This window comes from Bos indicus, chromosome 6 (assembly GCF_029378745.1).
Source record: "Bos indicus isolate NIAB-ARS_2022 breed Sahiwal x Tharparkar chromosome 6, NIAB-ARS_B.indTharparkar_mat_pri_1.0, whole genome shotgun sequence".
Taxonomy (NCBI): Eukaryota; Metazoa; Chordata; class Mammalia; order Artiodactyla; family Bovidae; genus Bos; species Bos indicus.
This window is the reverse complement of record NC_091765.1, coordinates 106270708-106291341: the sequence shown is the minus strand read 5'-3', so window position 1 is coordinate 106291341 and position 20634 is coordinate 106270708. Positions and strand designations below refer to the sequence as shown.

At 42.3% G+C, this 20634-nt stretch overlaps 1 protein-coding gene across 3 annotated transcripts in view; it reads left to right on the top strand.

Moving 5' to 3' along the window:
- Positions 1-20634, top strand: part of CLNK (cytokine dependent hematopoietic cell linker) — a 220744-nt gene that overhangs the window by 124377 nt on the left and 75733 nt on the right. For all 3 annotated transcript variants that reach the window (XM_070791811.1, XM_019963100.2, XM_070791810.1), the window contains exons 7-8: positions 588-685; positions 9707-9752. In XM_070791811.1, the coding sequence (XP_070647912.1) occupies positions 588-685; positions 9707-9752 (144 nt within the window). The remainder of the gene's footprint in view (positions 1-587; positions 686-9706; positions 9753-20634) is intronic.

Genomic DNA, 20634 nt, shown 5'->3' with positions numbered 1-20634 from the left:
GTGGGTGGGGTCTAGGAAGATTTCTGAAGGGCATGACACAGTCCAAGCCTTGAAGGATGAGTAGAACTTCCCAGGTGGATAAGAGAATGAAGAAGGTTCAGGTCCAGACTTTGGCATTTATGTATATGGACCAAGAGAAGTGATCTCTCCTCTTTGAGCCTCAGCCTCTTCGTCTGTTAAGTGGAAGTAGAATTACAAGCTCATGCCTATATTGTGTGGAGAAGGCAATGGCAACCCACTCCAGTACTCTTGCCTGGGGAATCCCATGGGTGGAGGAGCTACAGTCCTTGGGGTCACAAAGAGTCGGACACGACTGAGCAACTTCACTTTCACTTTTCACTTTTATGCACTGGAGAAGGAAATGGCAACCCACTCCAGTGTTCTTGCCTGGAGAATCCCAGGGACAGGAGCCTGGTGGGCTGCCGTCCATGGGGTCACACAGAGTCAGACATGACTGCCGTGACTTAGCAGCAGCAGCAGCCTATATCATGATGGTTCATTAAGTTTGTAGATGTGCAAATATGTTGTTCATTACAGTGTGCAGAGTCATGTAAAGTATGACTTTAAATTTTTTTCTTTTTTCACAGATACACGCTATTTCAAGGGTATGATGGACACACCCCTGTCCTTAGATTCCAAGACCTCTCTCCCGACAGACAGGCTAACCTGGATGAAGCTGGAAGAAGTAAGTAAAAGCTTGACTGCATGAACCAAACACATGGAGGGCACTGCCTAGTATACAAGAGCTTTACCGTCTCTCATTTCCAAGGCATCTTGTTGGAATGCCTTGGTGGTGAGCAGGTCAAGCTCAGTGAGGTGCAGGGTGATTCAGCTGGAGGGATCATGGTCCTTAGAATAGATAACTAGAAGGAAAGAGAACTAACATTTGTGGAAGATTTTCTGTGAGCCAGACATCAGGCTAAGGACTTTCACCTGCGTCTCACTTAATACTCATCCTGTTCTCTAGGAGCAGAATTTAAACTCAAATCTCTTTGATAATAACATATCATTTTGTCCAGATTTAGGCCCAATGATTCCAACTGCTAATGGTATGGTAATAAGTCCAGTCAGTCCTCCATATCTGTCAGTTCCCCATCTGTAGATTCAATCAAGGATTAAAAAAAAAAAAATTCCATTAAATTCCAAGAAGCAAAACTTGAATTTACCACATGCCAGCAACTATTTACATAGCACTGACATTGTATTAGGTATTACAAGTAATCTGGAGATAATTCAACCAACCAAGTATTTTGTAGTTCCTTAGTATGTACTTGATGAAAAAATCTGAGTATAAGCGGACCCATACAGTTCAAACCCATGCCGTTGAGGCTTTCACTGTATACAGAAGGATATGCATATGTTATTTACAAATACTCTGCAATTTCATATGAAGGACTTGAGCATCCACAGATTTGGGTATTCAAGGGGCACGCTGGAAGTAATCCCTGGCAGATATGAAGAGACAACTGTAGGTCAACCTCTCTGAACCTCTTTCTTTGTAAACCCAGTAGCCAAACAGGAGTAACAATCTCTGCCATGCTTACTTCAAAAAGCTGTTGAAAATATCTTGTAAATGTAAGTGCTCTAAACACATATAGTATTTTGTTTTTAATAACATTGCACAAAATACATATTAATCATCCCTGAGGTTGCAAGGCTATCAGTCATAACATTTGGGTAAATTTCATGTCAATGTTTTCTGTGCTAATGTATTTCATGCAACGAAGTCTTTGTTGTATAGTATATACTGGTTTTCCTTCCTTTGCACATTGTTTCAGTCATACAACTATGTCCCATGTCATAAAACAAGCATCAATAAGCATAGTCTTTACAGATACTTCACTCCTCATATAAGATTTTTAATTATTTTATTTAACCATTGAGTGAAAATATTTTAAAGGCTTTCGGTACATACTGTGAAATTGGTCCCTGAAAAATCATTTCAATCTACTGTCCCCGCCCCCCAGCCCCCTGCAGAAGCCCTGTATTAGAATTTCCACCTCATAGAATTCTCTCCAAAACTGTGCATTATTTTTTTAATTATAATTTTTAAAAAAGAGAAAGAGATTTTGCTGTTCCTTCTTTAAAATTTGTTTCACATTTATTAGTGACTGTGAACACACTTAAATATTTATAACACATTCATCCTTGTGCATTATCTATGCAAATGGTTTACTCGTTTAACTAGAGGGTTTCTTTTAAATATTGACAAGAAAAGGAAACTACAATTTTTACCAAGCCATTCACACAGAACACAGCCAATAGAGATTGGGAGAGCAAGATAAGGGATGAAATATTGAACACTTCCTCTTTACACAGATACTAAGCTAAACATTTTAATCATTCACTCAACAAATTCATTTAAGAAACATATGTTGGGTGCCTGCCATGGACCAGACACAATTATCCACTCTAGTATGCGGCAGTAAACCACCAAGGCCCTGCTCTCATGAAACTGACATGTAGTGGGTGGAGACCTATGATATGTAAATGGATAAAGAATAGATACAAAGACGATATATCAAGTGATGAGCTTTGAAAATAGAATGAAAGCAAGGCAGTCAGGAAAGGTCTTTCTGAGGAAAGATGGGAATAAATGAATGAATGAATGACATTTAATCCTTAAAATAACCTTGCAAGATGAATGTTATAAGTCTCATTTTAATGGCTCCAACTTTTTGAGCTCTGCTTCTTTGGGCCAGTTACTTACCTTCTCTTAGCCTTTACAGTCTAAACTATACAATCTCATAGCTTTCATGATAATCCATACAGAGCACAGTGCCGGGCACAGAGCTGCCAGCTACCAGATGACACCTCTGTGAGCACAGGGCTGATTTTAGCCCCAGCATCTAGCACAGTGGCTTTATGTCAAAGGTTCTCAGTACATACTGCTCACGTGGATGGAAGAGCTTCCAGGCGGCACTAGTGGTAAGGAACCTGCCTACCAGTGAGGAGACACAAGATACTCAGGTTCAATCCCTTGGTCTGGAAAATCCCCTGGAGGAGGACATGGCAACCCACTCCAGTCTTCTTGCCTGGAGAATCCCGTGGACAGAGGAGCCTGGTGGACTACAGTCCATGGGGGTCACACAGAGTTGGACATGACTGAAATGACTCAGCACAGCACACAGGATGTGAATGGAAATGGACAAACAAACTCAGTGCTTTGAACTGAAATTGGAAATATGACTAGCTTGAAATATGAAGGCTTCCTTGGTGGCGCAGCTGGTAAAAAGAATCCACCTGCAATGGAGGAGACCCAGGTTCGATCCCTGGATCAGGAAGATCCCCAGAGAAGGAAATGGTAACCCACTCCAATATTCTTGCCTGGGAAGTCCCATGGAAAGCAGAGCCTGGCAGGCTCTAGTCCATGGGGTCACAAAGAGTCAGACACAACTTAGCAACTAAATCACCTCCACAGCTTGAAATATTAATAGGAAAAGAAATGCAGTCTTCTTTCCCCCGTTTGATTTCTTTTTTTTTTAACGGGATATAGTCGTTTTACAACATTGTGTTAGTTTCTGCTATACAGCTAAGTGAATCAGCTCTATGTACACATATAACCCTCCCCTCCCCACTCCAATCCCACCAATCTAAATGTTACCACAGAGCACCAAACTGGGACTCTCTTGCACTGTTGGTGGGAATGTAAATCGATACACCCACTATGCAGAACAGTAAGGATTTTTCTTGAAAAACTAAAAATAGAACTACCGTATTACCCAGAAATTCCACTACGGGGCTTATATCCTGTTGTAGCTGTTCAGCAGCTCAGTCGTGTCTGACTCTTTGCGACCCCTTGGACGGCAGCACACCAGGCTCCCCTGTCCTTCACCACCTCCTGGAGCTTGCTCAAACTCACATCCATTGAGTCGGTGATGTCGTATCCTGGAAAAAAAACATAATTCAAAAAGACCCAGCTTGATCTCTGTCCACATGGACACTTTCTCTAGTCTGTCCTGCAGAGCTGTCATATTCAGTCAATTCAGTCGCTCAGCCATGTCCAATTCTGCGACCCCATGACCGCAGCCCGCCAGCCCTCCCTGTCCATCACCAACTCCCGGAGTTCACCCAAACTCATGTCCATCGAGTCGGTGATGCCATCCATTCATCTCATTCTCAGTCGTCCCCTTCTCCTCCTGCCCCCAATCCCTCCCAGCATCAAGGTCTTTTCCAATGAGTCAACTCTTCGCATGAGGTGGCCAAAGTATTGGAGTTTCAGCTTCAACATCAGTCCTTCCAATGAACACCCAAGACTGATCTCCTTTAGGATGGTCTGGTTGGATTTCCTTGCAGTCCAAGAGACTCTCAAGAGTCTTCTCCAACACCACAGTTCAAAAGCATCAATTCTTCAGCGCTCACCTTTCTTTCTAGTCTAACTCTCACATCCATACATGTGAATACTTGCAATTATCTCTGAGATGAACAACTGGGGCAGGCCCCAACAGAGCACTGTTAGACAGGGAAGAGGGCATTTCAGGAGCTTCATCTCTAAAGCACGAAACATATTGAGGGAACAATAGGAATTTCAGAGTCACTGGGCCAGAGGCTAAAGTCACAAATTCTTGTCTGGTTACAAAAAGTAGAAAATTCTGACCTAAAAAGTTAAGCTTTTCTTTCCCTAAAAACCACTGATAATTCCTCTTTGCACAGAAGTAAACTTTCATGAGAAGAATGCTTTCTTAAAAGATGATAATTCTCATTTGATTTTTCTTAAACAACTATGCCAGAATTTAAGTCTCCATTCTTATTACTTTATATCCTTTCATATTATCTTTGTAGTTTTTTGTTACAAATTTCTTCTTTTAGCTAGGTCACTTTACAAGAGGAACTAAAATTTCAATATATTAAAGCAAGTGAAATCTTGTGAGAAATAGGAGGTGGGAGATGAGCACAATTTTGGCCAGGAGGCAAGTTGTCTTATAAATTAATTCAATAAGGACTTGGCCTCAATTCAAATAAAAAAGGGAGTTTTGCTTTTATAACCAATGTTTGAAAAATAGTTTTTATGGTAAGCAGACTTTTTTTATTATTATAACTTCATTCTCAGGAGTTAATTCCAATTAGTTTTGCACATTTACATGGTGATTAAACGATCTGTGAATTGGATCTTCAACAGTCCTTACAGGAACCGGTTCTTATGTTGATTCCTTAGACTGATTGCATGCGTGCATGCTATGTCGCTTCAGTTGTGTCTAATTCTTGGCAACCCTGTGGACTGTAGGCCACCAGGCTCCTCTGTCCATGGAATTCTCTAGTTATGAATACTGGAGTGGGTTGCCATGCCCGTCTCTGATTCTTCCTGACTCAGGGATCAGACCTGAGTCTATAATTATGTCTCCTGCATTGGCACACAGGTTCTTTGCCACTAACACTGTCTGGGAAGCCCCGTTAGACTGGTTACAACTATCTTAAAGCACTAAACCATTGCCCATCTTTTCATTTATTGAGCACTTGCTGTGTACAAAGCACTATGCTCAACAATGGGGATTTAAAAAAAAAAGGGAGCCAGTGTCCACAGACTAATGGAGGAGGCAGTGGCCCAAATTGGCAGTTTTGAAATAATAATACAAGGTGTTAAGACTGAGGTGACACAAGATACAAAGAGCAGGGAGCTGCATCACTCAGACCAAGCAGAGGCTTTTGAGAAGCCTTCTGCAGGAAGCGATGCAAAGCGGTCTTCTACACCAGTAACACATTGCTTTGTTATCGGTGGTTCTCTCCTGGGAACGGTTTGCCCCCTAGTGGATATTTACGATGACTGGCGACATTTTTGGTTGTTAAGACTTGGGGAACGCTGCTGACATCTAGTGGGCAGAGGGCAGGGATGCCGCTAAGTACCCTGTAAACGCACAGGGCAGCCTCCCACAGCAAATTGCCCTGCCCCAACTCTCAATGGTGCCGAGGTCGAAAAACTTCTGTTATAATGAAACCTGTGTTATAATATGCTGTAAACTCAGAACTGCATCCATATGATTCCACCTTTTGCATCTAACCTCTTATTCTTCTTCATCCCTGCATAATCTAGCATTGTTACAGGTATGTAGTAGACGTTAGAAAAGCTGTATTTGATAGAAAATGAGAATAGCCCTGGAGAGGGGCATAAAATACTTCTAGGCCTGGGATCCTATGCCAATACCGTCAAAGTGTAGGTCCCTCTGGAGAAGATGCAGCCAAAAAACTCTCTCGTGCAAAAGAGCCAAATGGATCCAAATGTCCAAAGACACAAAATGGAACATGGCCAGCTACAACTAGGGATTATCATCCTAAGTGAAGTAAGTCAGAAAGAGAAAGAAAAACACCATATGATATCACTTGTATGTGGAATCTAAAACAGGACTCAAATGAACCTATCTACAAAACAGAAATAGACTCACGGACGCAGAGATCAGACTTGTGGTTGCCAAGGGGGGTGGGGAGAGAGGGGGATGGACTGGGAGTTTGGGGTTGGTAGATGCAAGCTATTACATTTAGAATGGATCAACAACAAGGTCCTAATGTACAGCACAGGGAAATATATTCAACATCCTGTTATAAGGACTTCCCTAGTGGCTCAGATGGTAAAGCATGTGCCTACAATGCGGGAGACCTGGGTTCAATCCCTGAGTCAGGAAGATCTCCTGGAGAAGGAAATGGCAACCCACTCCAGTACTCTTGCCTGGAAAATCCCATGGATGGAGAAGCCTGGTAGGCTACAGTCCATGGGGTCACAAAGAACCAGACACAACTGAGCGACTTCACTTTCTTTCCTGTTATAAACCATAATGGAAAAGAATATTAAAACAGAATGCATATAGGTGTATAACTGAGTCTTTGCCATACAGCAGAGATTGGCACAACATTGTAAATTACCTATTGTTGTTGTTGTTCAGTCACTCAGTCGTGTCCAACTCTTTGTGACCCCATGGACTGCAGCACACCAGGTTTCCCGATCCTTCACCATTTCCCAGAGTTTGCCCAATCCATGTCCGTTGAATTGGTGATGCCATCCAACCATCTCATCCTCTGTCACCCCCTTCTCCTCCTGCCCTCAATCTTTCCCAGCATCAGGGTTTTTTCCAGTGAGTCGGCACTTTGCATCAGTTGGCCAAAGTATTGGAGCTTCAGCTTCAGCATCAGTCCTTCCAATGAGTATTCAGGGTTGATATCCTTTAGGATTGATACTTCATTTAAAAATTAATTTTTAAAAATAGAATTTGGCCAGCAAAGGGGAGAAGAGCAGGCACTAAGGAAGCCTGATCCCTAACACCCTAATCATGCGGGGCCCAGCAAGACAGAGACCATGGAGACTCTCCCCTGCTCCAGGCTAGCAATAGGAGGTAGGAAGAGCATTGGGAGAGACCCTCTTTCTTGGGCAGGTGCACAGGGAAGATTGAAAGCTGAGGATGCAACAAGAACTTGACAAAAACCCTCCAGCACACCAGCTTCAGTGGGGTCTCCCTGGAGGAACTGAAAGCTGAGGATGTGATGAAGGAAACCACAGCAATAACAAAACCGAAACCATACCTGATGCTTTACTATATTGACCAGCAGAAGAGCCACATCATGTGTAGGCAGAATTATGTGGTCCAGTGTCCCACAGAGGAAAAGAGGCGGACTTTGACCATCAAGACCTAACAGGCAACAGGGGGTTCAATGACCCTCCCTCCCCTTCACCTTGACCACCTCAACTTGGCAGCAATAAAGTATACTGCAAAAACTCTATATTAGTCAGGGTTCTCTAGAAGTACAAGCAGTAGGTAGGTAGATAATAGATAGATAGAGATAGATATTAATAGATAGATGTGTGTATACTCAATCATGTCAGACTCTTTGTGACTTTCTGGACTGTATCCCACAAGGATTCTCTGTCCATGGGATTTCCCAGGCAAGAATGCTAGAACAGGTTGCTATTTCCTTCCCCAGGGTATATCGCTTCCCACCCAGGGAGCGAGCCCCCATCTCCTGTGTCTCCTGCATTGCAAGTGGGTTCTTTACCACTGAGACACCTGGAAAGCCCCCAGTAGATTGATAAAATAGATACACAGATGGATAGAAAGATAGGATAGAAAGCTCGAGACACATAGGCATACAGATGTATACATATAAATAAATTAGTGATTATGGAGGCTCAAGTCCCACAATCTGCCATCTGAAAGGTGAAGACCAGGAATGCCGGTGGCCTCTAACTTCCAGCTCAAGTCCAAAGGCACAGGCACCGAGAGAAGCAGGGATGTAAACCTCAGTCATCAAGGGCAGGAGAAGAGCAGCGACCCGAGTCAACAGTCAGGCAGAGAGCAAACTCTCTCTTCCCCTCCCTTTTTATTTTATTCATGCCCTCCCTGGACTGAAAGATGCCCACTGGCTTTGCGGAAGGCAATCGGCCTTACTCAGTCCGCTGATCCAAATTATAATCTCATCCAGAATCACTTCCACAGATACACCCAGAAATAAGGTTTCACCAAACATCTGGATACCCTGTGACCCTGTCAATCTGACACATAAAAATAAACGTCATAGACCCCAATACTGACCTAGGCGTAAAGGCTTTCCAAGGCATTGGGCATCATTAGTATGTCTCTCTCACCTTCTTCAAGATTCCCTGTAGCTCAAATGGTAAAGAATGTGCCTGCAGTGCAGGAGACCTGGGTTCAATCCCTTGTTCGGGAAGATCCTCTAGAGAAGAGAATGGCAACCCACTCCAGTATTCTTGCCTGGAGAACCCCATGGACAGAGGAGCCTGGCAGGCTACAGTCTGTGGGGTCACAAAGAGTCAGACAAGATTGAGCTACTAACACACAGCACCTCCTTCACCCTCACATCTAAAGATTATTCAGCAAGCCCTTAATATTCAACTCTGCCTTTAGCTTTTTTAAGTGGTGATTTCTCTTTTTATTATGTGGACCATTTTTTTTTTAAGTCTTTATTGCGTTTGTTACGGTATTGCTTCTGTGTTATGGCCATGAGGCATGTGAGATCTGAGCTCCTCTATCAGGGATCAAACCCACAGCCCCTGCATTGGAAGACAAAGTCTTGACCACTGGACCACGAGGGAAGTCCTACCAATGCCTTTAATACAATCAACAATGACAGCTAACCATTCTTCAGCTTGACTGGTGTTATTTCCTGTTCTAGGCACATAGCCTATCTCGTGTAGTTCTGCCATCCTTGTGAAGTGTCAGTTCTTCTATTGCCCTCATTTCACAGCTGAGGAAACTGAGGTTTAGAAAGTTAAATGACTGGCCACCTTCTCATAGCCAGCACATGGTGAAGGTGAAATCCCAACAAGGGCATTTACACAAGGCTACACTTTGATCTGCCTGCTCAGTCCCTTTCATGGACTTGATCATGTATATTGATCTTCACAATAACTCAATGACATGAATTGACATGAACAAAATTTTCCCTATTAAAAAAGATGGAAAAAAAAATCTAAGGCTCATAATATGGTAAATGCCTTTCCAAAGTTTCACAGCAATAAGAGGCAGGATTAATTCTCAAACCAAATATTTTTTTATGCCGAATTACCACCTGAGGCCCCTACGCTCGTCACTGGCATGGTGGTATTTACACACGTTGAATAGTTGCCAACAATACACACAGGATGATCTGTTAGAATGATGTGTCCTGGACTCATAACCTAAGGGATCTAACCATACCGAGTGGCAGGTCATGAAATGGAATAGTCGCAATTTAAGAGATAATTGTAATGCATTGTCTTCTACAGGTGGAAAAACCCATTTCCAAGGATATCAGAAAACAACATGTTAAAGGTAAAGTCAAATCACAAAGTTTGAAATATATCTGTATATTTTTAGATTTTTCTGAACAAGGTTATCTATTAAATTAACCTTCATCTAATAAGGTTTTCTAATTTTGGAAAGACTCTCTCACATCTTATGCCTTTTTATCACCTTACCTTATTAATGAGAAAGTTGACTGTGAAAAGTCATATTCCATGTTGTACAATCTGGAAAGAAATTGTTTTGAAACATATATTTCTTGCCTCAAATACATAGCTAAGTTATTCCTCTAAGCATATCCTTGTAAAATTGAAAGATAGACATCTAATTTTAAAATGTTTGATTAATTAATATGAAAACAGATTTTAAAGCTTTAGGCAAAGCAACTCAATTTGGAGATGAAGAAACAGGTAAGAAACTGAAAAGAAACAATCAATTTCAGTACTGCTAGAAGCACAAATGGAGGATAGCTACAGTAATTTAATTGAATCCTATACATTATAGCTTCTCTCATCACTTTCCCCAATGTCCCCTTCTTCTTTTTACAATGTCCACTTGGAAAAGATGACAGCCCCATGATTTACATTTCCCAGTAACTTAAAAATATCAAATTCATCTTTTATGTGTCTTATGCTATATTCTGTAACGTATTACTAACATCAAATTTTCTTTAATGGGAAAATGTAATTATTAGAGTCCTAAGAGGGAAGAGATGGCACGTCCAAGTTAGGATAATTTAAAGAGGTTTATTTGTAAAGAAACTGTTTACTAAGGTATGTGAGGTGTTGGGGAAGAGTGTGGGATGATGCAGGCACTGGGGCCAGTAGCAGTGACATTATTACCACTCCTAAACCCAGAGATGAGGGGACAGCCACAGGAAACAAGAAGGCGCTCACCACCTTGAGAGGAGCAGTGGCCGTTTTTGAGGGACATCACCAGCCCATGTGGCTGGTGGCTCAGACAGTAAAGTGTCAGGAGATCCAGGTTTGATCCCTGGGTCAGGAAGATCTCCTGGAGAAGGAAATGGCAACCCACTCCAGTACTTTTGCCTGGAAAATCCCATGGACAGAGGAGCCTGGGAAGCTACAGTCCATGGGGCCGCGAAGAGTCAGACACGACTGAGCGACTTCACTTTCCTTACTTTCCTCCCAGGGTGGGAATGAATGGAATACACGCCCCAACCTCCCTCTCCAAGCTCCCTCTTGTCTCCTGCTGGGACTTCCCAATGGCCAAACCCAACCAGAAACCACAGGGCCAGTTTGCCTGTGCTGGTTGGTCCCCGAGGATTGAGCGTAGGTGGAACAGAATGGACCAGATGAGCAATGGACCTGGATGCACAAGAGAAGATGCCCACAAAGGGAAGCGAGGCGGAAGGAGCAAGGAGAGCGGCTGACGCCCTGGCTCTGCCACGCCCTGGCTGTGTGACCTTAAGTGAGGCACCTAACCTTTCAAAGCCTTTACTTTCCTCCTCTTGAAATGTGAGGTCGCCAGGGCTTTTATGACTCTTCAGTTGAACTGCATAAGCAGAAGCAGGGGACAAGGGCTGTTCCCTGCCCTATCTCTCCTCTCCATCTTCCATAGCCTGACTGATCCCTGTCTATCTGCCCTCTAGACCCCTTTAAACCATCCCAAATAGGGAAGCTTTCCTATTCCTCTTGAGTCCAAGAACATGGAAATGCCTTTGATGTACATAGCACTTGATTTAGAGCGTTCCTTCAGTAACTGATGTATTAGTATTGCTAGCCCTTAGAAGACATGAATTATATAGCAGTTTTTTCCTGCCTGACAGAGAAAGGGCCCAGAGCGCAGAGCACAGAGGGACCTCAAAGCAGACCATAATCATTTAATATATACAGAGGTTCTAAGTCATAATAGAACTTTCATAGCCATTTATGGAGAAATGAGTCCTGGAAAGTGAAAGTGAAAGTCGTTCAGTCATGTCCGACTCTTTGCGACCCCATGGACTATGCAGTTCATGGAATTCTCCAAGCCAGAATACTGGAGTGGGCAGCCTTTTCCTTCTCCAAGGGATCTTCCCAACCCAGGGATCGAACCCAGGTCTCCTGCATCGCAGGCAGATTCTTTAGCAGCTGAGCCACAAGGGAAGCCCTGAGTCCTGGGGAGAAAGGTAAGAAATGGGTTTCACAATTCTTCTCTTTTTTTAATAGTTCACTGTAGACATGAAGTTTCATTTCTTTGATGGCAGAATCTTCTTTGACCACCATTCTACATATATTAATACGTCTGTGTGACAATCCAGATGGTTCTAATACCAATTCCAACGTCCATAGGGGTTAGTTCTCCCACCCACACATCATCAAGCAATTCTCTGGACACCAGGTGGGTGTCCTACAATTCAATCAAGTTCTGGCGCTGTCCACCCAGAGACAGCATCCGATGAACAAGTTAAGGGTTCGGTCCTACCAGACCGCACCTCACCACCACTGCAGATGCTGTCATGAGCCCAGATTGTCACCTGCGCGTCTACAGACTGAAGGTTCCATCCACCCCTGCCTTGGGTTCAACTACTTTGTTAGAGTGGCTCACATAACTCAAAGAAACATCTTACTTACTAAATTGCCAATGTATCAATAAAAGGATGTAACCCAGGAACAGTCAAGTGGAAGAGACACAGAAGGGAGGTATTGGGAAAAGTCAGGGAGCTTCCATGTGTTGAAGCTCTGTGTGTTCACCAACCTGGAAGCTTCAAACTCTTGGGAGTTTGTGGAGGCTTCATTACGTAGGCACGGTTGATTACATCATTGGTCGTTAGTGACTGAACTCAATCTCAAGCCACTCCCTGCTTCCTAGAAGTAGGGGTAGGTTTAGATTTGGGGGCCTGTAAGTTTCAACCCTCCAATCACATGGTCAGCTCCACTGGCCACCAGCCCCCATCCTTAGGTAGGATCTAAAAGTAATCTCCTTAACATAACAAAAGATGCTTAGATAGCTCTCATCACTTAGGAAATTCCAAAGGATTTAGGAGCTCTGTGCCAGACACAGAGATGAAGACCAAATATACATTTCTCATTATAAATCACAAATCACAACTATTCCTTCATCTATTTATTTATACTTCACCTTAGCTCACAACTGTTGGAGTAGTTAACAAAAACTTGCATGGTATAGCAGAAAAAGTTTTAAATCATAGGAAATATAGAGACAGACAAAGGTAAATATGAAATTCGGGATCCTAAGGCACAAGCCATTGCATTCTATTACAATTAAGCTACTAGTTTGCCTCAATCTTCCCAGTAGTCTATGCAAAAAAGGGAGAGCCTGCTTTTTCATGTGAAAAAGCATCAATTGCCCCAAGTAAGAAAAGAGTAAAGCAATTCCTCAAGGAGTACAAGAACACATCTTTCAGAGTTAAGTTTGTCCTGCCAGTTTTATAGGGGATGATGACTGGTATCCGGGTACCATGGCTGAAAAATATAGCTGTTTTTGTAAAACTAGTGCATGCATGCTAAGTCACTTCAGTCATATTTGACTCTTTATGACCCCATGGGTTGTAGCCCACCAGGCTCCTCTGTCCATGGGATTCTCCAGGCAAGAATATTGGAGTGAGTTGCCATGCCCTCCTCCAGGGGATCTTCCCAACCCGGGGGTTGAATCCATGCCTCTTACATCTCCTGCATTGGAAGGCGGGCTCTGTACAACTAGGACCACCTGGGAAGCCCCTTTTCAAAAGTAGACCCCAGTGTAAACTGCAGAGGGGACCTCAGTGAAAACAAAGCTCACAGAAGTTCAGCTTGTAAGTTGCATGGAAATCTTCTTCAATGAGAGTAATTTTCTTTGTGTCTTCTCTTCCTACACTTCTATAATTGATGGTTTTGTATTACTATCCAGAGCTCTAAGGGACTGTACTGAGAAAGAAGCTGGAAGGGAGAAAAGTAATATGAATATCCTCATTTTTTGGATCAGGCATCTTTCTGGAAAATGCTTGAATGATTTATGTGTTTATTACAAAATTCTGTATGTTTGATGCAAACGCATTCTCAGATAATTTATTCATTCTCACAAAATGTCATCGAGAAAAACATATTGGGTGGTTCAGTCATGGCAGAGTTTTTTGGTGATATTTTTCATCAAGTTGAGCAGTTATAGATTTATGTTAATGTACATTTCATATTATTTTTCTTGAAATCATATTCTGACATTATCTGGAAACTGTCAGATTTCAAGAACTTATCTTCCCTGAAGCTTGGCTTCTTTTATTCACTCCTAAAAATGGATAAAAGTTTATTTGGGGGCAAAGTATTCATACAGTGTAAGTTGGTTGTGAAAGTGTTAGTTGCTTAGTCATGTTTGACCTTTCGCGACCCCATGGACTGCACCCCACCAAGCTCCTCTGCCCCTGGATTTTTCCAGCCACAAATACTGGAGTGGTAACCATTCCCTTCTCAGGGAGTTGTGATGAACCATTAATTAGCATTAGCTATAGAGGCAGAAGAAACTCTCTCTTTTTAAATGAGGATAGCTGTAATATTGAAAAGTGGTGTGGTTTAGCTTCTCTCTCTTTTTTTCTTTTTTTAAATTGGAGGATAATTGCTTTACAATGTTGTGTTGGTTTCTGCTGCACAACAACATGGATCAACTCTAAGTGGCTTAGCTTCTTAACGCTAAGCAGAAAGGAGGCTAAAATGAGTTTCTTTGCCTTCCATGTGAACCAAGCCCAAACTCTAAACCAATTTCCTTAGAGGTGAAAAGCATGTCATATATAAGAATGAATTTATAACAAAATACGATAAACTATCCATGAAAAGAAAGAGGGAATTACACACAGGTGGCTGAACCTGTATATCCAGAAACATGAGCTTGGTTAAAAAGAAGTACAATAGAATTCCATATAATGCCATCAAAAGACCTTTCTACCAGTTTGCTTTTTGTCAAATTTAGATGCCAAAGAGTTTTGAGTTAATCCGAATCTACCCCCTCATCTTATGCCAAGAGGCTTGGCAAGAGAAGGGGCTCACATAAGGTCACAGAGCAAGCAGTCCCATCCTAGACCAGAGCCCAGTCTTTTGTGAATATGGCAATGTTTCCAGGGTTTTACTATATTTGCTAGTATCTAAAATTTTTTCTGCAAACTCCCTAAATGATTTCTCACTCACCAAACTCCAGTATTCTTGCCTGGAGAATCCCATGGAGCCTGGAGGAGCCTGAAAGGCTACAGTCCACAGGGATGAGCAGGGTTGGACACAGCTGAAGTAACTCAGTACAGCACTTAGCACAAATTTGGCAAGGTTTTCAGAGAAGAAAATGGCAACCCACTCCAGTATTCTTGCCTGGAGAATCCTGTGGACAGGGGAGCCTGGTGGGTTGCTGTCCGTAGTGTCGCACAGAGTCGGACACGACTGAAGCGACTTAGCAGCAGCAGCAGCAGCATACAAGGTTTTAGCACAAAAGACAGGAATTGATGGATGATACTGTCCTCTAGGGGCAGAACACGGTGACACAAAACATCACAAAGAGGATGGAATTTGCCTTCCTATAGATTATATCCTTAACAAAAAACACAAGCTTTAGCCCACAGACCTAGAAACCTTAAATAAATTTAAGATTATCCTCCTACCACCATTTTAGATTTAAGTTTATTTCAGACACAAACAGGGGCTCAAAAGTGATAGAAATCATATTCCTGTTCAGGCTCAAAGCAAAAAAAAAAAAAAAAAAGGAAGGAAGGAAGAAAAAAAAAAGTGATAGACACATTGATACAAGATCAGTTCAAAGCTAATGTTATACATGTTGTAATGTTATAGATGTTGAACTACAGGACAATACTTTGTCTCACCGTCACACAGAGAAAAAGAAAAGTGTTAGATAACCGCTCATGTAACAAACACACATTTCAATAGAGCAATAAAGAAGCCACAAATAGAAGAGTTAAAAACAAGGCAGTTACAACACCATGTGATAACTACCAGGGTAGAAGTGTACTTTATTCAAAATCACTTTGTGCCAGGGCACAGAAGACCTTAGACCACAAGGACCCACCTGGTCAGGTCTCCACTGTGGGAACTCGATACAATCCTTAATTGTGCCACAACAGGAGAACTGTGAGTCCTAGGGCTGATTCCCAAAGCAGGGCACATAGAGCTGAGGTGGGAGACAGTGACCTCAGGGAAGGTTAAATATTAAGCCAAAATGTGGTTGCCTGCAGGTTGGATCTGGGGACAAGGACTCCTGGATTCAAATGCCAGTTTTACGACTTCACAAATATCTACAAAGAACTTAAGCTCTCGAAGTTTCCTCTCTGAAAGGGAGGAAATGCTCCTAAATCATCAGATCCCTGTCTCTCGTAAGGTACTAACTGACACAAATCCTCTAGCACAGGTGTTGACAGGTGATGGACCCTCGATGAAGGGATACTGGACCGAACTAATGACTTCCACAAGTCTTTCCTCCCTCACTTATTCTTGCCCTTCTCCCTGCCCTGGAATATCTCTCTGGCTCTCTGTGTAGGCTGAAATCATGCTTGATCTAGTTCGGTGCTGAGCAAACACAGTAAATCTGTTACTGATGAATATAAAAATAAATTCCTTAACCTTAAAGATCAAACTTTTCTGCACATTGTTTTCCCTGCAGCAAACATATAGCACCATGCAGAGCACATAGTAGATGCGTGGTAAACCCTACGGTAACTCTAAAAATTAGCCCATGTTAATAAAAGTGTATCAGATAAGCATTGTCGGGGGTCACAGGACCACCAAGAGATCAGCCTGTGACGCTTAGCCACGAGTTCCCAGTAGGTGGGGGCCTGCAAGGGGCAAGCCAAGAAACCCAACTGCTTCTGGAACCATCTCTGCTTGTGATGTGAACTTGTTAGTGCAAGCTCATGTGCCCAACGCACAGTGAGGCCACACAGACCAAAATGGTGGCATTTGGAGTGGAGGAAGGTTTATTGCAGGGCCATGAAAGGAGCTGGGTGGCTCACGATCTAAAAAACCCTGAGCTCCCCGAAGGGTTTTGGCAAAGCACTTTCAAAAGCCAGGTGAGGGAGGACATCATCAGTCCTGAGGAAGCCTGCGGTTGTGCTCATGGTCATCAAGTAGTTAACGTCTTCTCTTTGGCGGGGGTTTTAGCATCGGTAAAACAACTCAAGAAACATGCATCAAATACTGCTCTCCAGGGCCTTCAGAGAGGAGCTAAAGCAGAGGATATGGTGGAAAGTCCCATAAGGTCCTGCTCAGTTATAAATCTAGGCAAATGATTTTCCTGGGGTTTCCCAGGTGGCACAGTGGTAAAGAATCCCCCTGCCAATGCAGGAGACACAAGAGATGCAGGTTCGATCCCTGGGTTGGGAAGATCCCCTGGAGTAGGAAATGGCAACCCACTCCAGTATTCTTGCCTAGAAAATTCCAAAGACAGAGGAGCCTGGCAGGCTACTGTCCATGGGGTCGTGAAGAGTAGGACATGATCAGGTGATTGAACGTGCACACATACACACACACTAGCCCTTAATATCCCATCTGTAGAAATACAGTAGAACACAATGGCCTCTAGCATTTTGTGCATCCATGGGTATGGTTCATACATGCAAATCCACCCACTCCACTGCTCACCCACCCCATTGCCTCTGAAGCCTTGGTCCTTCCCTTCACCCTGCCTACCCACCTTGCCTCCACTCCCTGAGACACTGAGTTCAGCCAAAAAGATGTCTCCTGGGATTGTTTAGAAAGAGACTTCTATCCCACACCTGTTACTAAGCCCCAAGGTGCAGCTGTTGACATAGATGTTCCTAAGAAATTGCACTTTCCAACATTACTTGAGGAGCTGTTAAAGTCAGCAGGTCCCTCCCACATCCCAGGCTTTGCCTAACTTAATCCCTCTCCACTCAACCCCAAGAGTGGTTTCAGCAATTTACTGCTGAAATTAATTTCTGAAAGTTTCCACAGACTTTCTCAAAAAACTCAAAAAGGTTTCTCAGAATAGGCCTTATGAAATATACACTAGCCACTTGGATCATTTCTTCTTTGGATGCTTCTATAATTAATCATCAGGGCATGAAATTCCAGTGGTTCACTTTCATATATTAATATTATAAAACTCTTCGACATCATAAATACCGCAAAGAGGCCAAGTTTTGTCCAATTTTTTCCAGAGTCTATGTTTTAATTATGTAATATTACACCGATGCTTTGTTTCCAAAAGTGTTGATTGTCATAACCGTATTTCATAAACAAAGAGTATTGCATATATTTAACACAAACTGACTAGGAGCTAATTGAAAACAAGTGTATTTTATTTACTCCTAACCATCCAAGGAACTACACTTCATGATCTGTGCTTTATGGACATGAAAATAAGCCCGGAACGTTTAAATAATTTGCCCAAGATTACTCAGTCAGTGATGGGGGGGACGGGTGAGATTAGAATCCAACTTGTGTGATTTCAAAGATCTCATCTGCGTCATCGTCCCTTCCATCAAGAAACAAATTCTCGAATGTCTATCTTCTTGTCCAACCATTTAAATCACAGATGAGAATACCAAACAATAGAGCAAACCTTAATTTGTAGCTTCCATCAGTTTCTATGGTGCAAATACTTCCGCTATGGCAGATTTCAGGACCACTGAGCAGGAAGATGGGAAGACATGCCATATTTTACTGGTTTCCACCACAGACACGATAGAGGTAAAGAACTTCAACAGCATAGACAGATGTGGTAGAATAATCAGGAAGTCATGAGTTTCGAGCATATGCTACCTTTTTCATAACTTCAGTGTATATTTACACAATTATTTTTTTAATAATGGCTATGTTTAACACCTGAATTGCAGAATCCTGAAAATTTAACAACCAGCTCTTATAAACAGGCACCAGGCACACCACCCCTGCCCCAAAACGGACAAACAAGTCTCACAATACTTTCTTCTTCTCCCGGTTGTTGTTCAGTCGCTCAGTCAGGTCTGACTCTTTGCAACCCCATGGACTGTTGCACGCCAGGCTTCCCTGTCCTTCACCAGGCTTCCCTGTCCTTCACCATCCCCAAAAGCTTGCTCAAACTCATGTCTATCGAATCAATGATGCCGTCCAACCATCTCATCCTCTATTGTTCCCTTCTCCTGCCTTCAATCTTTCCCAGCATCAGGGTCTTTTCCAATGAGTCAGCTTTTCACATCAGGTGGCCAAAGTATTGGAGCTTCAGTTTCAGCATCAGTCCTTCCAGTGAATATACTGGTTTGATCTCCTTGCAGTTCAAGGGACTCTCAAGAGTCTTCTTCAGCACCAAGTTCGAAGCTATCAGTTCTTCAGCACTCAGCCTTTTTTGTCCAGCTCTCACATCCGTACATAACTACTGGAAAAATCATAGCTTTGACTATATGGACCTTTGCAGGCAAAGTAATGTCTTCTCCCAGAGGCTTTAATTTAACTTCACAGACAACTTCATGATTCCACTCTAATAAATTATGGTGATAATCAAACCAGGTCCAGTAGATTCTACCTCCATGCTGTGTTCAGCTCACTACATGGTCTCCCGAGAAGCAACACATTTTGCAGCGGAAGTGAGTTTTATCTTGTCGCAAACTCAGGAGGAAAATGACAGTCGAGCAGATGTTGCTAATTACACATGTAGCCACCAGATGGCGAGCACGCCAGCCTCCTCCTACAGAAAACTGCTTGATTGAATTTCAAGATGGGAAAAGACCCCAAAGAACACCTGTTTGGGTCTTCTGATGCAACAGGGAACTGTTCGTAGCACTTGAGTTATTTGTGTACCTCATCAGGAAAGTAGATTGCCGTTTTCTCTGTAATTTTCCATTATGAAATAATTTCCTAACAGTGGGTATGCAATAAAAGTCATTACTTGAAATGCATTAACTCATTTATTCCACACGTGAGTTCCCATGAAGTATGAGTAACCAAGTTTCACTTTTCCAGAATAAAAATTGCAACTGTTTCTCAATCCATTTATGTCATAAGTATTTTTTGAGCACCTGCTATGACCCTACTAATAGTAAGTAGCACAATCAAAATGCAAACTCAAGAAGTCCAGCTCCAAATCTCATCCTCTTCCAGTGTATACTTGAGTTGTTATTACTTCTTAAACAAGTCCTATGCCCCCCTAAAAAAGATGCCTGCATTTTACCTGAATTATTATCAAAGCTATATGACATTCTGATGAGTTATTTCACCTTTTTGATATCGTTTTCTCATTTGTGGAGTCCCTGAAGTTCATTTATACCTATTAATTTGTAACATTTCAGATATCTAAGCAACAAATAAGAGAAACCCATGGCATAAATTATTGCTATTAAACATATTTGATATAGCTGAAGCCCTCAGGATTTTCACTGTTGCATATGATATCATACACACCATTTTTATTCTTTTTTATTTTTTGAATTTTGTAAATGTCTTTATTGAGATACAGTTCAGGTACTATAAAATTCACTAATTTAAAGTACACAATTCAGGGATTTCCCTGGTGGTCCAGGGGCTAACACTCCATGCTCTCCATGCAGGGAGTCCAGGGTCAATTCCTGTTAAGGAATTGAACTCAAATATCCACATATCACAACAAAGACTGAAGATCCTGCATGCCACAGCTAAGACCTGGCACAGCCAAATAAATATAAGAAATATTTTTTTTTAAAGAGAGAGAGAGGCTGACTCTTTAAAAACAGATGGCCTTCACTGGTGGTCCAATGGTTAAAGTTCTAAGCCCCCGCTCCAGGGGGCATGGGTTCGATCCCTGGTGGGGGAACTAAGATCCAGCATGCCAAAAGAATAAAAAAATTAAAAATTTTAAAGGATAAAGTATACAATTCAATGACTTTAGTATGTTCACAGAATTCTGCAACAAATGGCCACAATCTAAGTTTTGAAAAATGTATCTCCCCCCAACAAAAGCCTGTTCATTAGAAGTTGCTCCCCAAACCTTCCCCTTTCCCAAGAAACCACTAATA